Raw genomic sequence first — 17,126 nt, 5'->3', positions numbered from 1 at the left:
ACCGTTTGTGCATTTTCCCTATTACTCAAAGGTCCTTAAAGGGGTACTGACACCATTTTTCGAAAGCGAGTTTACACTGCCATACTAATTTCCTGTATACAGAGAAGGCTCTGAGCAAGTGTGAAGCTCAGCAAATACTGATAATATATTTCAGAGTTCGTTTCGCAGTAACTCCGGTGTTGGCCTCGGCGTCGTTGGTTGTGAGCAAAAAATCATCATCTTGTCCATGACCGAAAAATCGAGAAAGATGTAAATAAATAATAAAAAATATTCAGGTTCGAATGGCGTCTGCGTGGCAAGCAGGTGTTCTACCACAGAGCCACGCTCTTTCTTGAAACTGCTTCGGAAAAAACACTATATGAAACTCATGTAGTGGAAGGAGTCTCCTTAACGCATGCAATATTGCGTGACAGAAGCGTAGAGTCGCGCCTGGCGTCAAAACATGTGAATTCGCAACGAATGGGCGCCCACCCATTGCAAAGCTGTCAGACATGTTTAATCATCATTAGCAACAAAAGCATCAACAAAGTGAACATCTGCGTAGGATCACGTGTTGCCTTACGGACGCGTATTGGGTATTTCACTGATTCGCAAAAGGAATACTTATGGCGTAGTGGGCACTAAACAACTTCATTTGCAGTGGGCATTCAAGGATACTTTGAAACGGCCAATGTTACGCGCACAGTCGTTCGTTTCCTTACGGCACGGTTGAGGCATGCACCGAGAAGCGAGGCTAGCGATGGAGAAGGTGGTCCGCACGGGGCCCGATTAGGCTATCGCGTTCTATTCTCGAAGGTGAAGCTCAAGCGTCCTCCAAGTTTTTTTAAAGTCAGCTTTTTCATGGAGCACCTACCGACATCGGCACTAGCTTGACGCCAGGCTACAGTGCTAATTCTGGCTTCACGCAGCAGTCTGGCTAGTTTTTATGATGTCAAGTACCAAAACTTCCAAAATGGCCGCTTGTGCGGAACGACCGTGGGAACGTCACGATATCTTGCGCGAGCACGTGACGAGAAGCTCATACCGGGTTGTGACGTCAGGGAACGAAAATCAGCTTTTAAAAACCTACTGTAATTACTTTTTCATGATGCGCTCACGCTTAGCGGTACATTTTCTAGGCTCTTGAGGGCTTGGCCTTTCATTTGATGCAACAAAACGGCAAATGACAATTTTCGTGTCAGTATCCCTTTAAATATCAACAGTCTGTAGTAGAAGCCCCCTCGGCGTCGTTCGTGTCTGTCAAATTTCTCTGTGTCACGTGAGTGCTATATTCGAATACACGCCCACAAAGGTATCTTTCTAAAATCTCTCCCGATGGCTACGAGTGATAGTAGTGGTAGTTTTTCGTTATAGAGTGAATGCTTTCGATGCTACTCATCGCTTAATGGCATTCATAACAAATACAATGGTCACAGGTGGCACCGAGCTTTCTACAGATAATTTTGGAAAATGCTCTATATTATCTTGCGATTCGCAGGAACTACTACACTTAACCTGTTCCTTCGGCTTCATTTACTGTCTTCTGAATTTCATATTATGAGATCCTTACTACACTGCACTGAGACATTCTGTCTTATTGCACACACAGGTCGGAGACCTCGATGTTCACTGTGATGGACGCTTACATTGGCATGCTGCCGTTCTCTCATCCGTTGGGCTTCTGTGTGTTCTGCACCATGCTCGCCTTCGGAGCCAAGACTGTCGCACTGCGCACGCTGGCAATCGAGCGCTTGCTCATGGCAGCACAGAAGTACAAGGTAAAGTGCAAGTACCATCATCTGATATAGTCAATGCGCTCCTATCTTTTATTGTGAAAGAGGCATGGTGTAAAAGGCCGCAACACGCCATTTCAAACTAAAGGCTATTTTTGCTGTATCTATTATTTATGCTTTTGAAGATGCTTGAGCAAAGGGTGTTCAAACAGGGAGTGAATACACCGAGAAATAAAATGTGACTAAACAAATCAACTGGCTATTAAACTTACTTATTTCACGAGCCCCAGCAGTGCTTTCAACTGCGTTCGTAGGCAAATGGTTTGAGCATTCATAGTCTTAGGAAAGAACACATACAGGTTGCATCTTGTAACTTTAGCCAGAGTTTACTGGACCTTATAATGTATTTAATAGTTAGTGAACTGGTCATGTTTTCAATTTGCTAAACATTTGTCTGTTTTGTGGACCTAAGCGACTTGTGTATGCAAATAAAACGTACACGGCGCGTGCAAAGCACCTCTGCTATTGTGATCACTGAATTGTACGTGCTTTTCATCAGTAAAAAGCATTCATGGAAATGTTGGAATTTTCATGCTCCACACAGAAAATTTAGTCTAGGAAAGGACATCAGGTTCCTCCTAGTAAATACGTACATTGAAGTTTGCCTTGACGTAGACATGCATGATTCCGCCAAGTATTAGTGAAAGCATTTCATAAAATGTGAGCGAGATCGCGCCGACAATGATAAACGACCTTTCAGATATAGAAAAATGGAAATTAAAGGTTTGCGTCAACTGAAAAGAAACTTTAGACACAAGTCACAAAAGTTTGGCAATGACTCACTGAGCCATTCAAAAGTTTGGTGGGGGAGGGGGTCCGCGCCTGTGGTCATTGCACCAAAAGCAATGCCTCGTCATCTTTGCCCACACGATGGCAGGCTCGTGACATATCCGCCATGTGCGCTGCTATAGGCTCCCCAAGCATGCTCAGTGCTGCTGCTGCTGTTGACAGGCAGCGCCATCTCTGGCGTAAAAATACAAACTGGGTGCAAGCAACGCGTGCTTTCCCTTCTCTCCAACGCGCTGCCGCTCGCTTCCGTGCACGTGCAGAGCTTTCGCGGTGCACTTGCGGCGCCTCACAATGTACCGCTTGCAGTGCGGCTTCAAAAGGATCTTCAAGCTTGACTGGCACTCCCGTAAAGCGAACTTGATAAAAGGAGAAAGGCTCGTCAATCACGTTTACGGTGAAGAGCAGACGATTGACGACAACGACGCCCGGCTCAAAGCGAAATGCATTTCCCAAGTCGCGATCACACCGTGTAGGACGTATACCTCGAGGTAAGTCTCATTCTGTCATGTTAAAGATGCACTCCGAAATGAAGCCGAACACGATATCGATGTCCTGCGGTGGGGACTACGAATCATATGACTGTTGTTTTGATATGGCATGCTTACAGTAGCAGCCGTGTACTTTCGTGAACATATGAGTTCACGAAACGGCGTGCGAAAAAAAGAAATTATACGGCCATGGCACTGTTTCCTGAGAAGGTTAGAGTCAAGTCCTCCGTGCCGCTGGAGAATCATCCGCCGATTAAGACGCGAGGCAGCTAGCAGAGCTTTAACGCTTTAACCACTGTGAAGCAAGATGAACTGCTCGCCTCGTTTTCTCGGCTTTCGCGTCATGCTTGCACTCTCTTTTTATGGGGATATTGACTTGGCAGGCGTATAAAACCTTCTGCGCCAACGTGGCTAGAAAATCGCACAAAGTCAGAAGGTGGTTAATTCAAGGTTGCAATTGCAAAGCATATATTAAGTGCCAGTTATATTTAGAGGCTTAAATATATATCACGCTAATCAAGTGACAAAAACAAAGCAAACCTGCAGAACGATGTCAAAGCTTGCTTAAAATACACAGACGTCCGTTCCGGCGTCGTAAAGGAGCCTTCCCGACGCGTGAATTGCAGGCGCCGAACTTCTGACGATGTGCCTAGCTCAGTTGAATTCAACTAACCGCGCAACGCTAACGGTATAACGCGAGTGTGAACGTTCAACAACGACGGTTAGGTATCACGAACACGGGGAATCAAAACACAAAGGACTTTTACAATGCAAGAACATAGCGAGTAATCATTACTGTAGTCGCTGCGTGCATGCGCCGCGTTACGTACTGATTCATGTAGTCGAAACGAATGAAAGCGATGAACTCAGAAGCCAAAATAGAAGGCGAGAGAGCGCCGTCAGAAATCCACGCTTGCCGCCTTTACTCCTCGTGCGACACGCCCGGGAACCGATACAGTATCACACGTGAATCGCGTGCCTTGGTGTTGTCTGCACTGTTGTGGCAGGCCACGACACCGCAATACTTCGGACCTCGCTTGCGCTTCCGCGGGGTCGCTTCTGCCAACGTGGAAATGCAGCTTCGCACAGCAAACCTCTCGGTTCAGCGTGCCAAGCTGTCGGCACGGCGCCCCAGTTCCCCGCACCGACTGAACAGCGCGCGCGCGCGCGTGTTCCAGCTGCCGACAAACAGGTTGAGCCGGCTGTGCTTGCACCCAGTTGCACTGGAGCTTCTCTCCAGAGCCGCAGCGTGGCGCTGTCGTCACGCTGCAAACTTGAGCTTGGGTTCCCTAAAAGGCACAGTGTGGTAAACAGGGATACAGTGCGGAGTTGTGTACAAGCTTGAGTGCGATTTTTTGAGCTGGTGACAGTCCACACATATTCTTATTTCAGAATTCGATGCTGTTGCTGTACCCGACTTATATTCGCTACCTTATTGAGGCACCAATACCGAAGAAGTTGGACTTAAGTGACGTGCGGGCCATCCTTATCGGTGGCAGCACGACCCCCGCGATGTACCTGAAGAAGCTGTCGAAGATGTTCCCTCGCGCAAATGTAGTTTGTGGTGAGTATCGGAAACACTGCTACTGACTAGCCGTTTCTGCGGTGCGCGTAATATTTTCATATGCATATTGTATACATGTGCATGCTGACATGCTCGCTTCTTTTTATATTTCGATGCAGCTGATCCATTGCTTCAAAATATCAGCACGTACATAACCACTCCCTTCGCGCGTGAGTGTCTGGGAAGAATATTAGATGCCTCATCATACGCGAAAATTGACCGGCGTCTCGCGTCGACACGAGTGATGCAAAAAATCATCATCACGTGATGACGCCGACATATGACGTCATCACGACGTCACATAGAGGCAAAACTTGTGACGTCATTATAGCTTCATCGTGACGTCCCAGTGGCGTAACGTCACATGAGACCGTAGCTTGGTGAAAGGTGGGCCGGTCATAGAGGCAATACAAAACCAGGTGAGGGGCCTCCGATCCTGGAGGCAGTGGACAACCACGTTAGGTGCAGAAAGCTTTCGGAGGATCGACTGAGATGAAAAAGATGACTTTCGCCTCCCAGTCGGCTTAGGCATAGGGGGCCCTCAGATACGCTTGAGCACGGAATGAGTACACTAGAGTTTATTCTGGAACTGACGTGGCCACCAACGCTAACGTTCGATGCCACAGGTATGAAATGCCGACGCGCTTTCCTGCTCCTCAGATTACTCGACGGCCGACGACTGTTCTCACCGCTATCAGTGTACAACGCGAATAGCTCGCGCTTCGACCGTTCAATTCCTGGGCACAAGTTCACCCGAATAAAGTGTTGCGTATTTCCGACTCTAGCCGGGGCCTTCTTCATCGTCACAACCACGTGACAATATACATTTGCTTATATACGTCAGCAACAGAAGCTGAAGTAGGTGCAGCGGCCGCTGGTGATTTCATGCCTCACAAAGACGTCCTTTGCTGTCGATTTCCGCTAAACGACCAGATTTTCGTTTAACCGAGAATTTGCTTCTCTTCATTTGTCAGCCATCTTTTAACTCATCATAGAGGACAAATTATCTGCCCTACGCAATATATACGCCGTGTCTAGATGCAATTCTTCGTCCTCATTGCATTTATTCGTCCTGATTTTATTACTCCGCAGATTCTATTCAACCTGAATGAAAGTACACTTCCATCGATTCTTGTTGGACAGCTTCAACAATGTAACGTACAGCTTCACGGGCCTCAGATGTTTTTCGTTGAAATCTCACCCCTAATGGTTCCTGCATAACAACAACAAAACGCCATGTGAGAGTTGGTTGGTTGGTAACAACTTTATTGATGGTCCGGCAGAGCTTTCGCCGACTGGCCTTTAGGTCTCCCACGTGGGGACGTCGAGGCCTTGCCTCACCGCCGCCTCGCGGGCCTGCTGGACAGTCCAAAGTTCGTCGCCGAGGCTGGGTCTGCGCAAGGCAGCGGCCCACCACGGCGGAAGGGTTCCGGAGTTAGCACCTAGCGGGTTTTTGTAACAGTCCCAGAGCATGTGATTTAATGTGGCGACCTCAGTGCGGCATACCTTGCATATATTTGTCGGGTATGTATACGGGTAGAGTCTGTTACACTGTGCGGGGTTGGGGTACGTGTGCGTCTGCAGTCGTCTCAGGGCCGCCGTCTGCGTCCTGTTCAGCTTGTCGCTGGTCGGAGGAAAGGTTCGGCGGGCCAGGCCTTCGTAATTTCATTATAGCTCGTCAAGCGGTCTTTGATGTTGCCCCATAGACGACGGTCGCCGGTGCGGTTTGTGAGCTCGCGCGCCTTGGCGTGTGCCGTCTCGTTTAGGTTGCGTTGAGTCTCTGATACCTCTCCCATGTGAGCCGGAAACCAGCCTGAAGATTCGTTAGATATTATTGCTACGGCCGTGTTTCATTCAACGGCGTTTTAGCGACCGCGCGTCTAAATGACAGCTCTTGGTCTCAACAAGGCAGCCAACCCATAGGCTTTCAGCAGATTTTTCCGCCGTTTTACCACACTTGGTTTCCTCTTGCATTCGGTGTCGTCACACCTATCCGTCTTTCCTCTCGCTTTTAACAGCCAAGCTCTTCGTAGTCGACCCTTCGCCGTGAGCCGTCGTATCGCTTAGCAGAGCTCGTTAGTGTGGCGAGTTGCCTCAGAGTGGTGCTGGTAGGGAGAGAGGTCAGCTGGCCACGTGACCTTGCGGTGTGGCGAGAGTAAGGCTTAGTAGGAAGGGAAAAGGTCTGCGCCTCACCGAGAGTGGCGAGGGACAGGCTCGCTGAAAGAGGGAGAAGGTGATGAGCGTCGTTTGACACATGCGACGACGTCTCGGCAACCTCCTTGGCGAGACAGGCATGTCATTCACAGCAGCAACGCCGCTTGTGTTCCGGTGAAGCCGTGAGAGGCGTTTTGGTCGAGTGGAATGAATCGCCCCCTAGCTTAACATAGTTAACATAGCTAACATAGCCATAGCTTAACATATAATTAGATAATAGTTGCAAAACAGAAAGAAAGACTTGCAAAAAACATAGACAGCCTCACGAAGCTCTTTCGATGGCTCTCACGGAGTGGAGCATGCCCATTGCTTTTCCACGTAATGCACGAAGCTGTTTTTACAAGAACTGTAAACGCTAGTCTGCACTGTACCCTTAAGCTGACATTGTGCGTTTTTCAAACCTCTGCGAAACTGAGCTCCTTACTAGTGATGACCCAATACGTTTGCTTTTAAATGCGAAGCATCTTATGGCGGAGTTCATACCGGTGGTGGTGTGCGGCGTGACCACCCTTACTGCGCATGCGCATACCCTCTCCACACACCGCCTCTCCACTCCACCACTCCCCCTCTCCACTCCCTCTCTGAAACGCGGGCTCGACATGCCGAAACGCTGGTTCGCATCGCCTCATGGTCCCCTTTAGCCGGAGATAGTGTGATTTTTTTTTCTTGAATACTGATCATAACGGTGCCACTACACGTGTTGGCGACGCCATGCTCACATCTCCTGTCATGGCCACGGCGCTCTAGCTTTTGGCTCAAGAATACCCAAATTTTTTTATGCAAGTAAGGATCGATTTCAATTCGTTAGGTACCTACGCGTCGTCGCTGCGCTACCATGCGACATCGCGGACGCCGTAGACTCCGGGTTCACTTCTGTGACAATATACGACGACCTGCAGCGCCTCGAGTTATCGCAACACAGTAGCATGCACGACCATCAGAACAGTTGCACAGGATGCGACACTTAGTTCATGAGCACTCGTGAAATGAGAGTCAGCTATCCCTTTGCGTGAACAGTTTTCGCAACGCTTCCTACTGTCTGTACACAGGGTACTCGCGGGCTCCCACGTTACGTGTATCGAGCGTCTAGCTACACTCGCCATCCGCATTTGCGGCTTATCGCATTGGACACCGCTACCGATAACCGCTACTCGATTCTCAGAGAAGGTAGATGGAGCCTCGTGTCTGGAAGAAACAGCCGACCTGCGCACTTAAGCTCGCCATCACGCATCGGCGAAATCGCTCGCTTTCGCAGTCTCGAACTGAATCTATACACCTGCCGCGGCGATTGTGCGGGTAACAGCGTCGATTTCGCGAAGCCAGTCGCTGCACTCATCCAAACATTCACATGTCAAACACTCACTTCGCACAAACATTCGCGAAGGGTAAACGCACCGGCAATTCGCCAACGGCGGCATTTGACATGGACCGGACGTCGCGTCCCCGCTCATCATCGTCGACCGCATCACCGGCACGCGTCTTATCGCCAACATCGGAGTCGAGCTCTCTGCGGCCGGTGAGTGCCTAGCCGGCAAGGCCCCATCCGTTCTCCATGTAATGAACGCTGTCATCGCGTCACATACGGACTCCAATCCATGAGGGTGGACATCGGACTCACGCGCCTGCGCAGATGCCTGTTCGCGATTGCCGGCGTCAGGTTTTCCACACTGGTGGTGAGCTTATTTTAACCAGGATGTGAGTGTTTGTGATAGGATCCTGATTGATCACGCCACATCCCTCTGTGTGCTTGCCTGAAGTCCAACACCTCTCCTTGTGTGTACATTTCGGCTGGTCTCAACGCACGACAAGATACTGTGCTCTACTACTTCTTCAGCGAAAACACTTTCTTACACAAAGGACGACACATATTGTGGAGGCAGCCCAAATGCAACGTGAACATAATAATAATATCTGGGGTTTAACGTCCCAAAACCACGATATGATTATGAGAGACACCGTAGTGGAGGGCTCCGGAAATTTCGACCACCTGGGGTTCTTTAACGTGCACCTAAATCTAAGTACACGGGCCTCAAACATTTTCGCCTCCATCAAAAATGCAGCCGGCGCGGCCGGGATTCGATCCCGCGACCTTCGGGTCAGCAGCCGAGCGCCATAACCACTAGACCACCGTGGCGGGGCTGCAGCGTGAAGATAGTAGTTGCGTAAGCATGACCTCGATATTGTTGCCAAAGTATGCTTCGAGGGCGTACTATATGTGGGTGAGCTGAGCCGCACTGCGCACCTGTGTCATGGGTTCTTCTGTTCTGTCACATACAGATATGTCTCACCTTGATAATCAATTCAGTTGGACGTTTTCACCTGTCCTGGTCTGTTTCGCCCTTTGGATAAGAAAATTTTTTCGCACAAGAAGTAGTACAGCATGGAGTACCAACTAGCGCGAACCCGCACCTTGCTAAGACAAGGTACTTGCTGAGCACCCGCAACTCTGGAAGCCCCGAAATGATTGACTAGCCGCGCAACATGAGGTGACGTGTCATATTGTCACGGGTCGTGACGTCGACGAAGGCAGCAGTCTGCGTGTTAGACTAAATTTGGCCGAACTTGTGGCCGCGAAGCGGAAAGTCAACCTACAGGTATACACACTGTACAGTGACAGCGGCGAACAGAGCATCGGCCGTCGATAAACTCTCTGCAGCAAGGCGCGTCGGCTTTTATACATGCGGCATCGAACATTCCAGCCTTATCGCTGGTCGCCGCGTTAGATCCAGAATAACTTAAACTGTTCGTGTTTTCGCGCTCAACCCTATGAGAAGATTCTAACATAACCTGCAAGGTTCCCAGACATTAGGGCCCGCCTGGCGCAAGGCAGCGGCTACGCGTGGAACGGACTAGTTACATAAAAATAACAACACAAGCGCGCCTGGCAATATCACTATTGCCGCGCCACCTGTCGTCCGCCCACGCAGGTTCGCTGGCAATTGGTTGGAAGTCACCAGCCATGAGTTTGAACACATGCTACAGCTCGGCGTTGCTCTAGTAATCGGTTATACTTGTGCTAAAGAGGACAAGCGTGACCTTATCATGATGATCAGGCATTGAATGTTCCGCATCAATGTCCCCCTGCCCGCATACATGACTTTGGCGGTCGTCTCGCAGGAAATAAAAGCTGCTCAAAGATCGATTTGATCCCCGAATATGACGAAATTCCTGTCGACCCCAATGGCTCTCAGTACATAGCCATTGCTACACTCATTTGCCTACTTATTTGAGATAAAAGCGAAGGAAAGGCAGGGAGGTTAACCAGGTTGCACCCGGTTTGAGTTTGTTCACATGCCTTACGGCCTGGGATTGCGGCACAAACATTTCAAATTTTCGTGGACGAGGTAACGCGCGGACTCCCGTTCGTTTTTGTATGTTCTCACGTCTTTGCGAGCCGAAGATTATACAGCGCATATTTTCATTCCGCTTTGACCTAATTGGTGAACCCCGCCTATTCCTAAAGCCCCAGAAGCAGATTCTTGGAGCCCCTGAATTTTCTGGGACATCGCCAATCACCTAAATGCACCAAACCACTGGGATCAGGGTTACGGGCAGTAGAAGACTTCCCCTCTCCAACGTCCCTCAGAAAACGCCAGGCCTTCGCGGAGCGCGCAGCACAGTCACAGCGAAAGCTGGAAGAGAGGCCTTTCTGAAGCCCCTTGTAAACTATCTTGCAGAAACTAATGCAAATAGACATGCAAGGTATCCACTACGCCACAAATCATAATTTTTCTGCCAAGTATGGAAGCACCCACTATGCCATAATTCGTCTTTCTGCGCATAATCGAGGTACCCACTACACATCTGTAAGGCATTATGTGCACTTTGTTTATGCTAAATGTGGCTGATGACGATGAAGAATTATGGTTGACCACTTTGTCGCAGCTTTAAACCACACGCTCGTTGCGCGACTAGAATTGCCTGGTTGTTATTTTCCTCTTCTGCCACGCTAAACAACACGTGGCAACGAGATTCTTTGCCCCAGATGACGCCTGTATAGGGTCTATTTGCCATGGAGTTTCGAGGACCGATATTCAAGACATTCTTCTACAAAGTGCATACGCAGACGCTGCCTGTAAAGACTTGCTTAAGCAGCAAAGGCATCTTTGTATCTTCAGTTAATTGTCGCCTCTGTGAAGTTCTGGAATCTATAGAACGTTGCTTCCTCAGCTGTAAAGACGCTATACACTTTTGGGACGTTCTACAAAGGGCCTTTTAAGAAACAACTCGATTTAAATTCGTATAACATATGTTATCTCGTGCCACTCAAAAGCCATTCTATGCCTGTTGACATGCTCTTACTAATGGGTATGCACAGTTTATGGAAACTCGCATGTTAGACAGGCATGCGGAACGCATGGTATCATCGCGGTTGCATTTCATTCAAATGGCTCTACAGCTAAAAGACTTTTGTCAACAATTACTGTTTCAACCGGACTGGTATCCACTCTTCATGAAATGCACTGCTTTAATGCCCTTTCTGGACACAGAGTTATGTTATACTTCTTTCTATGTAACGCTTGTTGTACGCTTTCAGAGGCCGCCTTGAGTATTTTCTTCGCTATGTATGCTAATTACGCACATTTGTAATAAATATCATGAAAGAGAAAAAAAGCACCAGCGTAGCTCTGTGGTGGCAGTACTCGACTGCTACGCAGTGGGCCCAGGTTGAAATCCTGTCCGAGCCTGGATGCTTTTCATTTATTTCATTTTTATTTTATTTCACGCGATAGTGGTTACGGACACCGGCGGCAGCGGCGGCAGGCAATTGCCTTTGTGATCTCATAACAGCTTTCGCTGTAAAAAGTTGAGCGAGATTGTGGGGCTCTTCACAGGCGCTTCGAAGCATCCTGTCCCAATTTCTGGATCCGCTTAGCGCCCTACTCCGGGGCGACTCAAGCATAGGCGTATCTACCGGGGGGGCAAGGGGGGCGCTAGCCCCCCCACTCAGAAAAGTTAGGGGGCGGAGCCCCCCCCCCCATCTTTCGACAGTGGTCACTGTCGGCTACAGACTGGGAATTTAACAAGTGAGGCAAAGTTTTGCTTGAACGCAGCAATAAGGTAATTATGTAAAAAACAAAAGTTACCTACAATTCTGCTGTGACGACTGTCCTCCGTGTGTCATGACCATGCATTGTAGGCTCTCTGCGGTGCAAGCTGCCTATTCCACGCTTTCGCGCCTTGCGCTCGAGCATTGCACAGGAGGCTATCGTTCAGCAAGGGCTCTATAAGATTACAGCAATTTGTCAAGATTTATTTTGTTCGGCCTTGCCTGAAATTATGTAATCGGCGACGCGAATACGGGCGGGAACCAGTAAACGTTTTAATGCCCGATCAAACGCTCTCCTTTTTCAGGAAAGTTAGTTTCTTTCAAAACGAATAGCATCGCTACTGCTTCATATCCAAGCTGCTATGAGTTGATGAGTGTGCAGAAGTGTCGAGTACTATAGTTATGCCGATCCAGGACAGTTAAAAAATATTGTGGGAGTTCATTAGACACATCTACCTTCTTCATAAATGTTCATGATCATGGGTGTTCGTCGTCTTCATCGGTGGTGGGAACTCGGCTGGAGTGTGATCTGTGCCTCAAGTGTGGTTGCTTCACCGTGCCTGTGGGGCCTAATAAAGGTCACGTTAACCGTTGCGTCACAAGTGGTAGAGGCTGCTCGGCGATCTTCCTTCCTCTCCCAACCTGCTCTACCTCCTGGAATTCCGCTCAGGTCGCCGTCTGTGCCAGGTGTCCGCTAACATGCCTCAGGACGAGCAAACCGGCGCACCTGCATCTGCCTCCACGGCCCCGACTACCGCGGCCTATCCACGCTGGATTATCAGTGGGCACCAGCGGGATCCCCCCATGTTCGCCGGACTTCGAGATGAAGATGTGGAGGATTGGTTGGATCACTACGACCGAGTGAGTTCAACAAACTGGGATCATCCGGCCAAGCTTCGCCGTGTTTCTTTCTACCTCACGGACGTAGCGAAAACGAGGTATTTCAATCATGAAATTGTTTTCACGGACTGGACCCATTTCAAGCAACAGCTTCGCCAAATTTTCGGTACTCCGGCAGTTCGTTCTGCCCTCGCAAAGAAGACCTTGCAAGCAACAACTTGGCGAATCTTACACCTCATACATCGAGGATGTGCTTGCTCTTTGTCGCCATTTCAACAGCTCCATGACCGAATCGGAGAGGGTTCGCCATCTACTGAAAGGCATCGGCACTATCGCCTTCAATACGTTGGCCATACAGAACCCGACAACAGTCGCCGACGTTCTTGCCAAGTGCCAACGCCTAGAGGAACTCGAGTCCCAGAGGTTGCCGCCGGACAGCCCTGACAACACGGCCACCGCCGATCCCTCGTTGCGTGTTAGGATCCGCGCGATTATACGGGAAGAGCTGCAATCTCTTGGCCCATCAGCGACCCCGAGTCCACCTCACGCCTCCAGCACTCTTTTGCGCGACGTGATCAATGAGGAGTTGGCGTCCATGGTCGCTCCAGCGTATGTGGACTCTCTGACCACTCGACTCCAGCCAGCGTACGCACAAGTCATCGCTGGTTCAGCGGGCGTCGTGCATTCGATGTCTGCACATTCGACGCCTGTCCACCTGGTTTCGATGACACCGAGTGCGCCTAGCCAGCCCTTCACCCACCATGGCGATCGCCTCGTCCGGTCTGCTATTACTGCGGGTATCGTGGCCACATTGCACGTTTTTGTCGTAAGCGCCAGCAGGACGAGCGCCGTGGATTCGACGCCTATACGAACGGGATGATGGTGCCGCCGGGGCCACGTTTCAACACCGACCTTACGCTCCGCCGCCCCGCCACTCTCCATCCCCAACTGCAACATCCGAGACGGCACCAACTTACCGGCCACAATATTCCCGGGAACATTAGTCTCCGATTAGCCTGCATCATAAGTTGCTTATCATATGGTAGCCTGCAGCGATCGCGGCGGCTTGTAACAAGGCAGTGGACTCAGCACAATGAGAAGCCCAGCTTTCAATTTTGCCCCGTAGCTTGATCTACCTCACCAGGGAGATGATCAGCGTCCACGGTTTTCTGGACTAAGAAGGCATTCCACCTGTGAACGATTGTGTCTGTTCCTAATAATGTTTATTTCTCTCTCTACCTCTCTGTCGGCAACGATGAGCTCACAGAGAGCTGTATACGCGCAAAAACAGCTCAACCTCCTTATACTACGACTGAAAGTATCTGTTATACACATATGAATCCATCTCGCCCACCTAACAAGTAGCCGCTGCCAATGTGATTGGTGGGCAGCCTTTTTGAATTGCGTTCAGAATGAGACACCGTGTGGCTATTCCAAAAAAAAAATTCGGCAGATCCCACGTACCGTGGGAATCTATGTTATGTGAAGCATGCGCGGGACGGTGACTGTGGCGTAATTTTTCACATTGACCGAAACGTTACGGAATGACGCTAGAGAAATGTGTAAGTGGTATACGCACACTCATATGTTGAAGACTTGCATATGTATTATATAACCAGTTGTTTACTGTTGCGTAACGATGCCAACAGCAACATGAATGTTATCAACACCATACGTGGTAAGCTGATATGTAGTGCTTATATTCTTCAATACTGGATAGCTTGAATCCGAACAAGACAAAGAAGGAACACAGATGCGCAGGACAGCCGTTACTCGCAACTAAGCTTTATTCAAGAAAGTTTTCCTAGATATATACACAGCCAAGTAGCACCCGCAGGCGCACTGCACGTACGTTACAGCCACAGTTGCAGTTGTTAAATTTGTTATGCTTGCATTTGTCCGTTATGGACGGAGAACGCACTCACGGAGAACGAACGCACGCAAGCACGCACGAACCCGTGTGTATGCGTAGAAGGGGTTCTTGATAGTTTTTGAAGAAGGTCATCATCACCGTGATCAGTGAGCCCCAGCAGCTGGACCGGACTTGTTCTTCGCATCCGTTCGTGATCGCGGCTACGAGGGGTCTAAGGGCAGTTAAGTGCGAGGTATAGTACAGCTGGGGGAAATCGTGTGTCTCTTACGATGAAATGCTCTATGATGCCTCCTGCCCTGGACGCGGCAGCGAGGTCTTTTGATGCCCTGTCCACATCTAAGCCGTCTTTCACGCAGTATAAAGACCAGGCGTTGTTAGGTCTTGATAAATCAATGTTGAAGTCACCGGTAATGATCAGATGCCTGGTTCTCTCGACAGGTTTATTTTAGGAAGCATTGATCCAGGTTTTTGAGTAATCCACGTTGCGGACCACGTTTACGAGTGGATGGTAGTTGAGCGTCTTCCAGGGCTGTTCTATCTTCAGCTTCCTCACCTTCCTTGCGTCCGTCGCTGTGGCGTAGAGGTTACGGTGCTCGGCTGCTGACCCGAAGGTCGCGGGTTCGATCCCGGCCGCAGCAGTCGAATTTCGATGGAGGCAAAATGTATATGCCCGCGTACTGTGCGATCTCGGTACACGTTCAAGAATACCAGATGGTCAAAATTTCCGGAGCCCTTCGTTACAGCGTCTCTCATAATCATATCGTTGTTTTGGGACAGAAAACCCCAACACGTATTATTATTATTATTATTATCACTTTACTTGAGTGTCAGTGTGTGTGTGTTCGCGGTTACTGTGTTGGTTGAGACTATCACCTGTGGCACATACCCGCAAAACATGAACTCTGGTATGCGGGTATGTGCCACACGTGACTGAGAGAAAGGGTTCCATGACGTACGCGACAGGTATTTTGCGTTATTCCTCTCATGACCTGTGCATCCTGTTCGCCATACATTGATCCCCTGCTATGCCAGTTTTGGTGTAATACAAGTTACGGAGACGACCTGGAGAGCGCCCAGACGTAAGCGGCTAGATAGATAGATAGATAGATAGATAGATACGTAGATAGAAACGGCCAAGTGCCTGAGGTTCGCTAAGAAATGCTTCGCATTTAATAATAGTTATTGTTCAGCTCAGTAATGCGCTGCTTAGTGTGCACACTTCATTTTAACGCCGCGAGTTTTTTTTATGCCTGCAGTGGCCTGCAGTATGCCCAGCCTGGACATACTGCAGGCCACATTCGGACCCAAGCAGGAGTGGTAACGAAAAAATCTTCATATACATAAGTGGCAAACATGGTACATGGTCATTGAAAAAGAAAATAAGTAAAAGTACAAAAAAATAATAATCACACAACGTTGCTTTCCGCACACATGAGTTCAAAATGATACAAAGTAAATAGTGCGATATTGTATTGTGAACACTTTACACACCAAAGTTGATATTTGCAATAACGTTAACAAATGCATCTGCTGAAGCAGAGGAAACTGCACTTTCGGGTAGTTTATTCCAATAGTCGATGGCGGCTGGAAATAGCGAGTATTTGTGTGAGTTTATGTGGCTCACGGATTGTCTCAGCATTTTACTGTGACCCGTTCATTTTTCCGTGAACCGTTTGACAAGTTTTCGCAGACTTGTGACGTCGCCTAATGAGAAGGCGATTTTGTGGCACACCGAAAATTTTTGACGAATAGCCAAGAACCAACCAATGTCGAACAATAAGCCGCACTGAAAATAGTTTATTATTTTTTACGTATTCATGCGTAAGTGGTAATTACGCGGTAGATCACTTACGCGCCTTTTGTTGCGTCGTGTTACGAGCAGGTGCTGCGAGCATGACCCAGAAAAGTTTGAGCAATCATTAACAGCTAACGGCCTATACGGAAGGAAGCAATGCGGGGTAGTTTAGCGTTATATTCGCCCACAATTTTTCTATGAAGGTTTGAGCTTGCACAGTTTACGTATAGGCTATTTACTTGGACTACAATGCGCTAGAAGGGGGCAGTGTGCTCTCCGGCCTATGCTACGCAGGTGGCGCTCTGAAGCCGCTCATGTCGCCGGTACTGGGAGCCGCTAGGGGTGCTGCAGCAGTTTCCTCTTGAAGTTTCTCGCGCTCGTATCCTTCTGCCGCTGCCGCTCTCTTGCTGCACACTTGCTAAACGAGGCGGCAAGTCGATTGGTTTTGGTGCTATTAAGAGGTTCAGTGGTTTGCATCAACAACGATCGCGGTATTCGTTTTCCGCTGACGTGTTCATGCTAAGATATGCTAAGCAAGTATGCCTACTAGCGGCACAATCACTGTATTGTGCCTGGGTGCCAAACTGGTTACAGCCGTGTTAAGGGCGCGCCGAAGGCGCCTTTATCAACGTCCCTCAAGACTAAGAAAGAAGAATACAGCGGTGAGGAACCTGCACCGCGAGGATAAGAAGCTTGACGAAACGTGTGCAGTTTGCGAATTGCATTTTGAGTTGCCTTAAG

At 49.1% G+C, this 17,126-nt stretch overlaps 1 protein-coding gene across 1 annotated transcript in view; it reads left to right on the top strand.

Annotated features, from left to right (window-relative positions):
- Nucleotides 1-17,126, top strand: part of LOC119389835 (luciferin 4-monooxygenase-like) — a 136,191-nt gene that overhangs the window by 93,356 nt on the left and 25,709 nt on the right. Inside the window, exons 5-6 of the mRNA XM_037657236.2 lie at nt 1,589-1,757; nt 4,442-4,613. Coding sequence (XP_037513164.2) covers nt 1,589-1,757; nt 4,442-4,613 — 341 coding nt within the window. The remainder of the gene's footprint in view (nt 1-1,588; nt 1,758-4,441; nt 4,614-17,126) is intronic.

Source organism: Rhipicephalus sanguineus, chromosome 1, assembly GCF_013339695.2.
Source record: "Rhipicephalus sanguineus isolate Rsan-2018 chromosome 1, BIME_Rsan_1.4, whole genome shotgun sequence".
Classification (NCBI taxonomy): Eukaryota; Metazoa; Arthropoda; class Arachnida; order Ixodida; family Ixodidae; genus Rhipicephalus; species Rhipicephalus sanguineus.
This window is presented reverse-complemented; position numbering and strand designations above follow the sequence as displayed.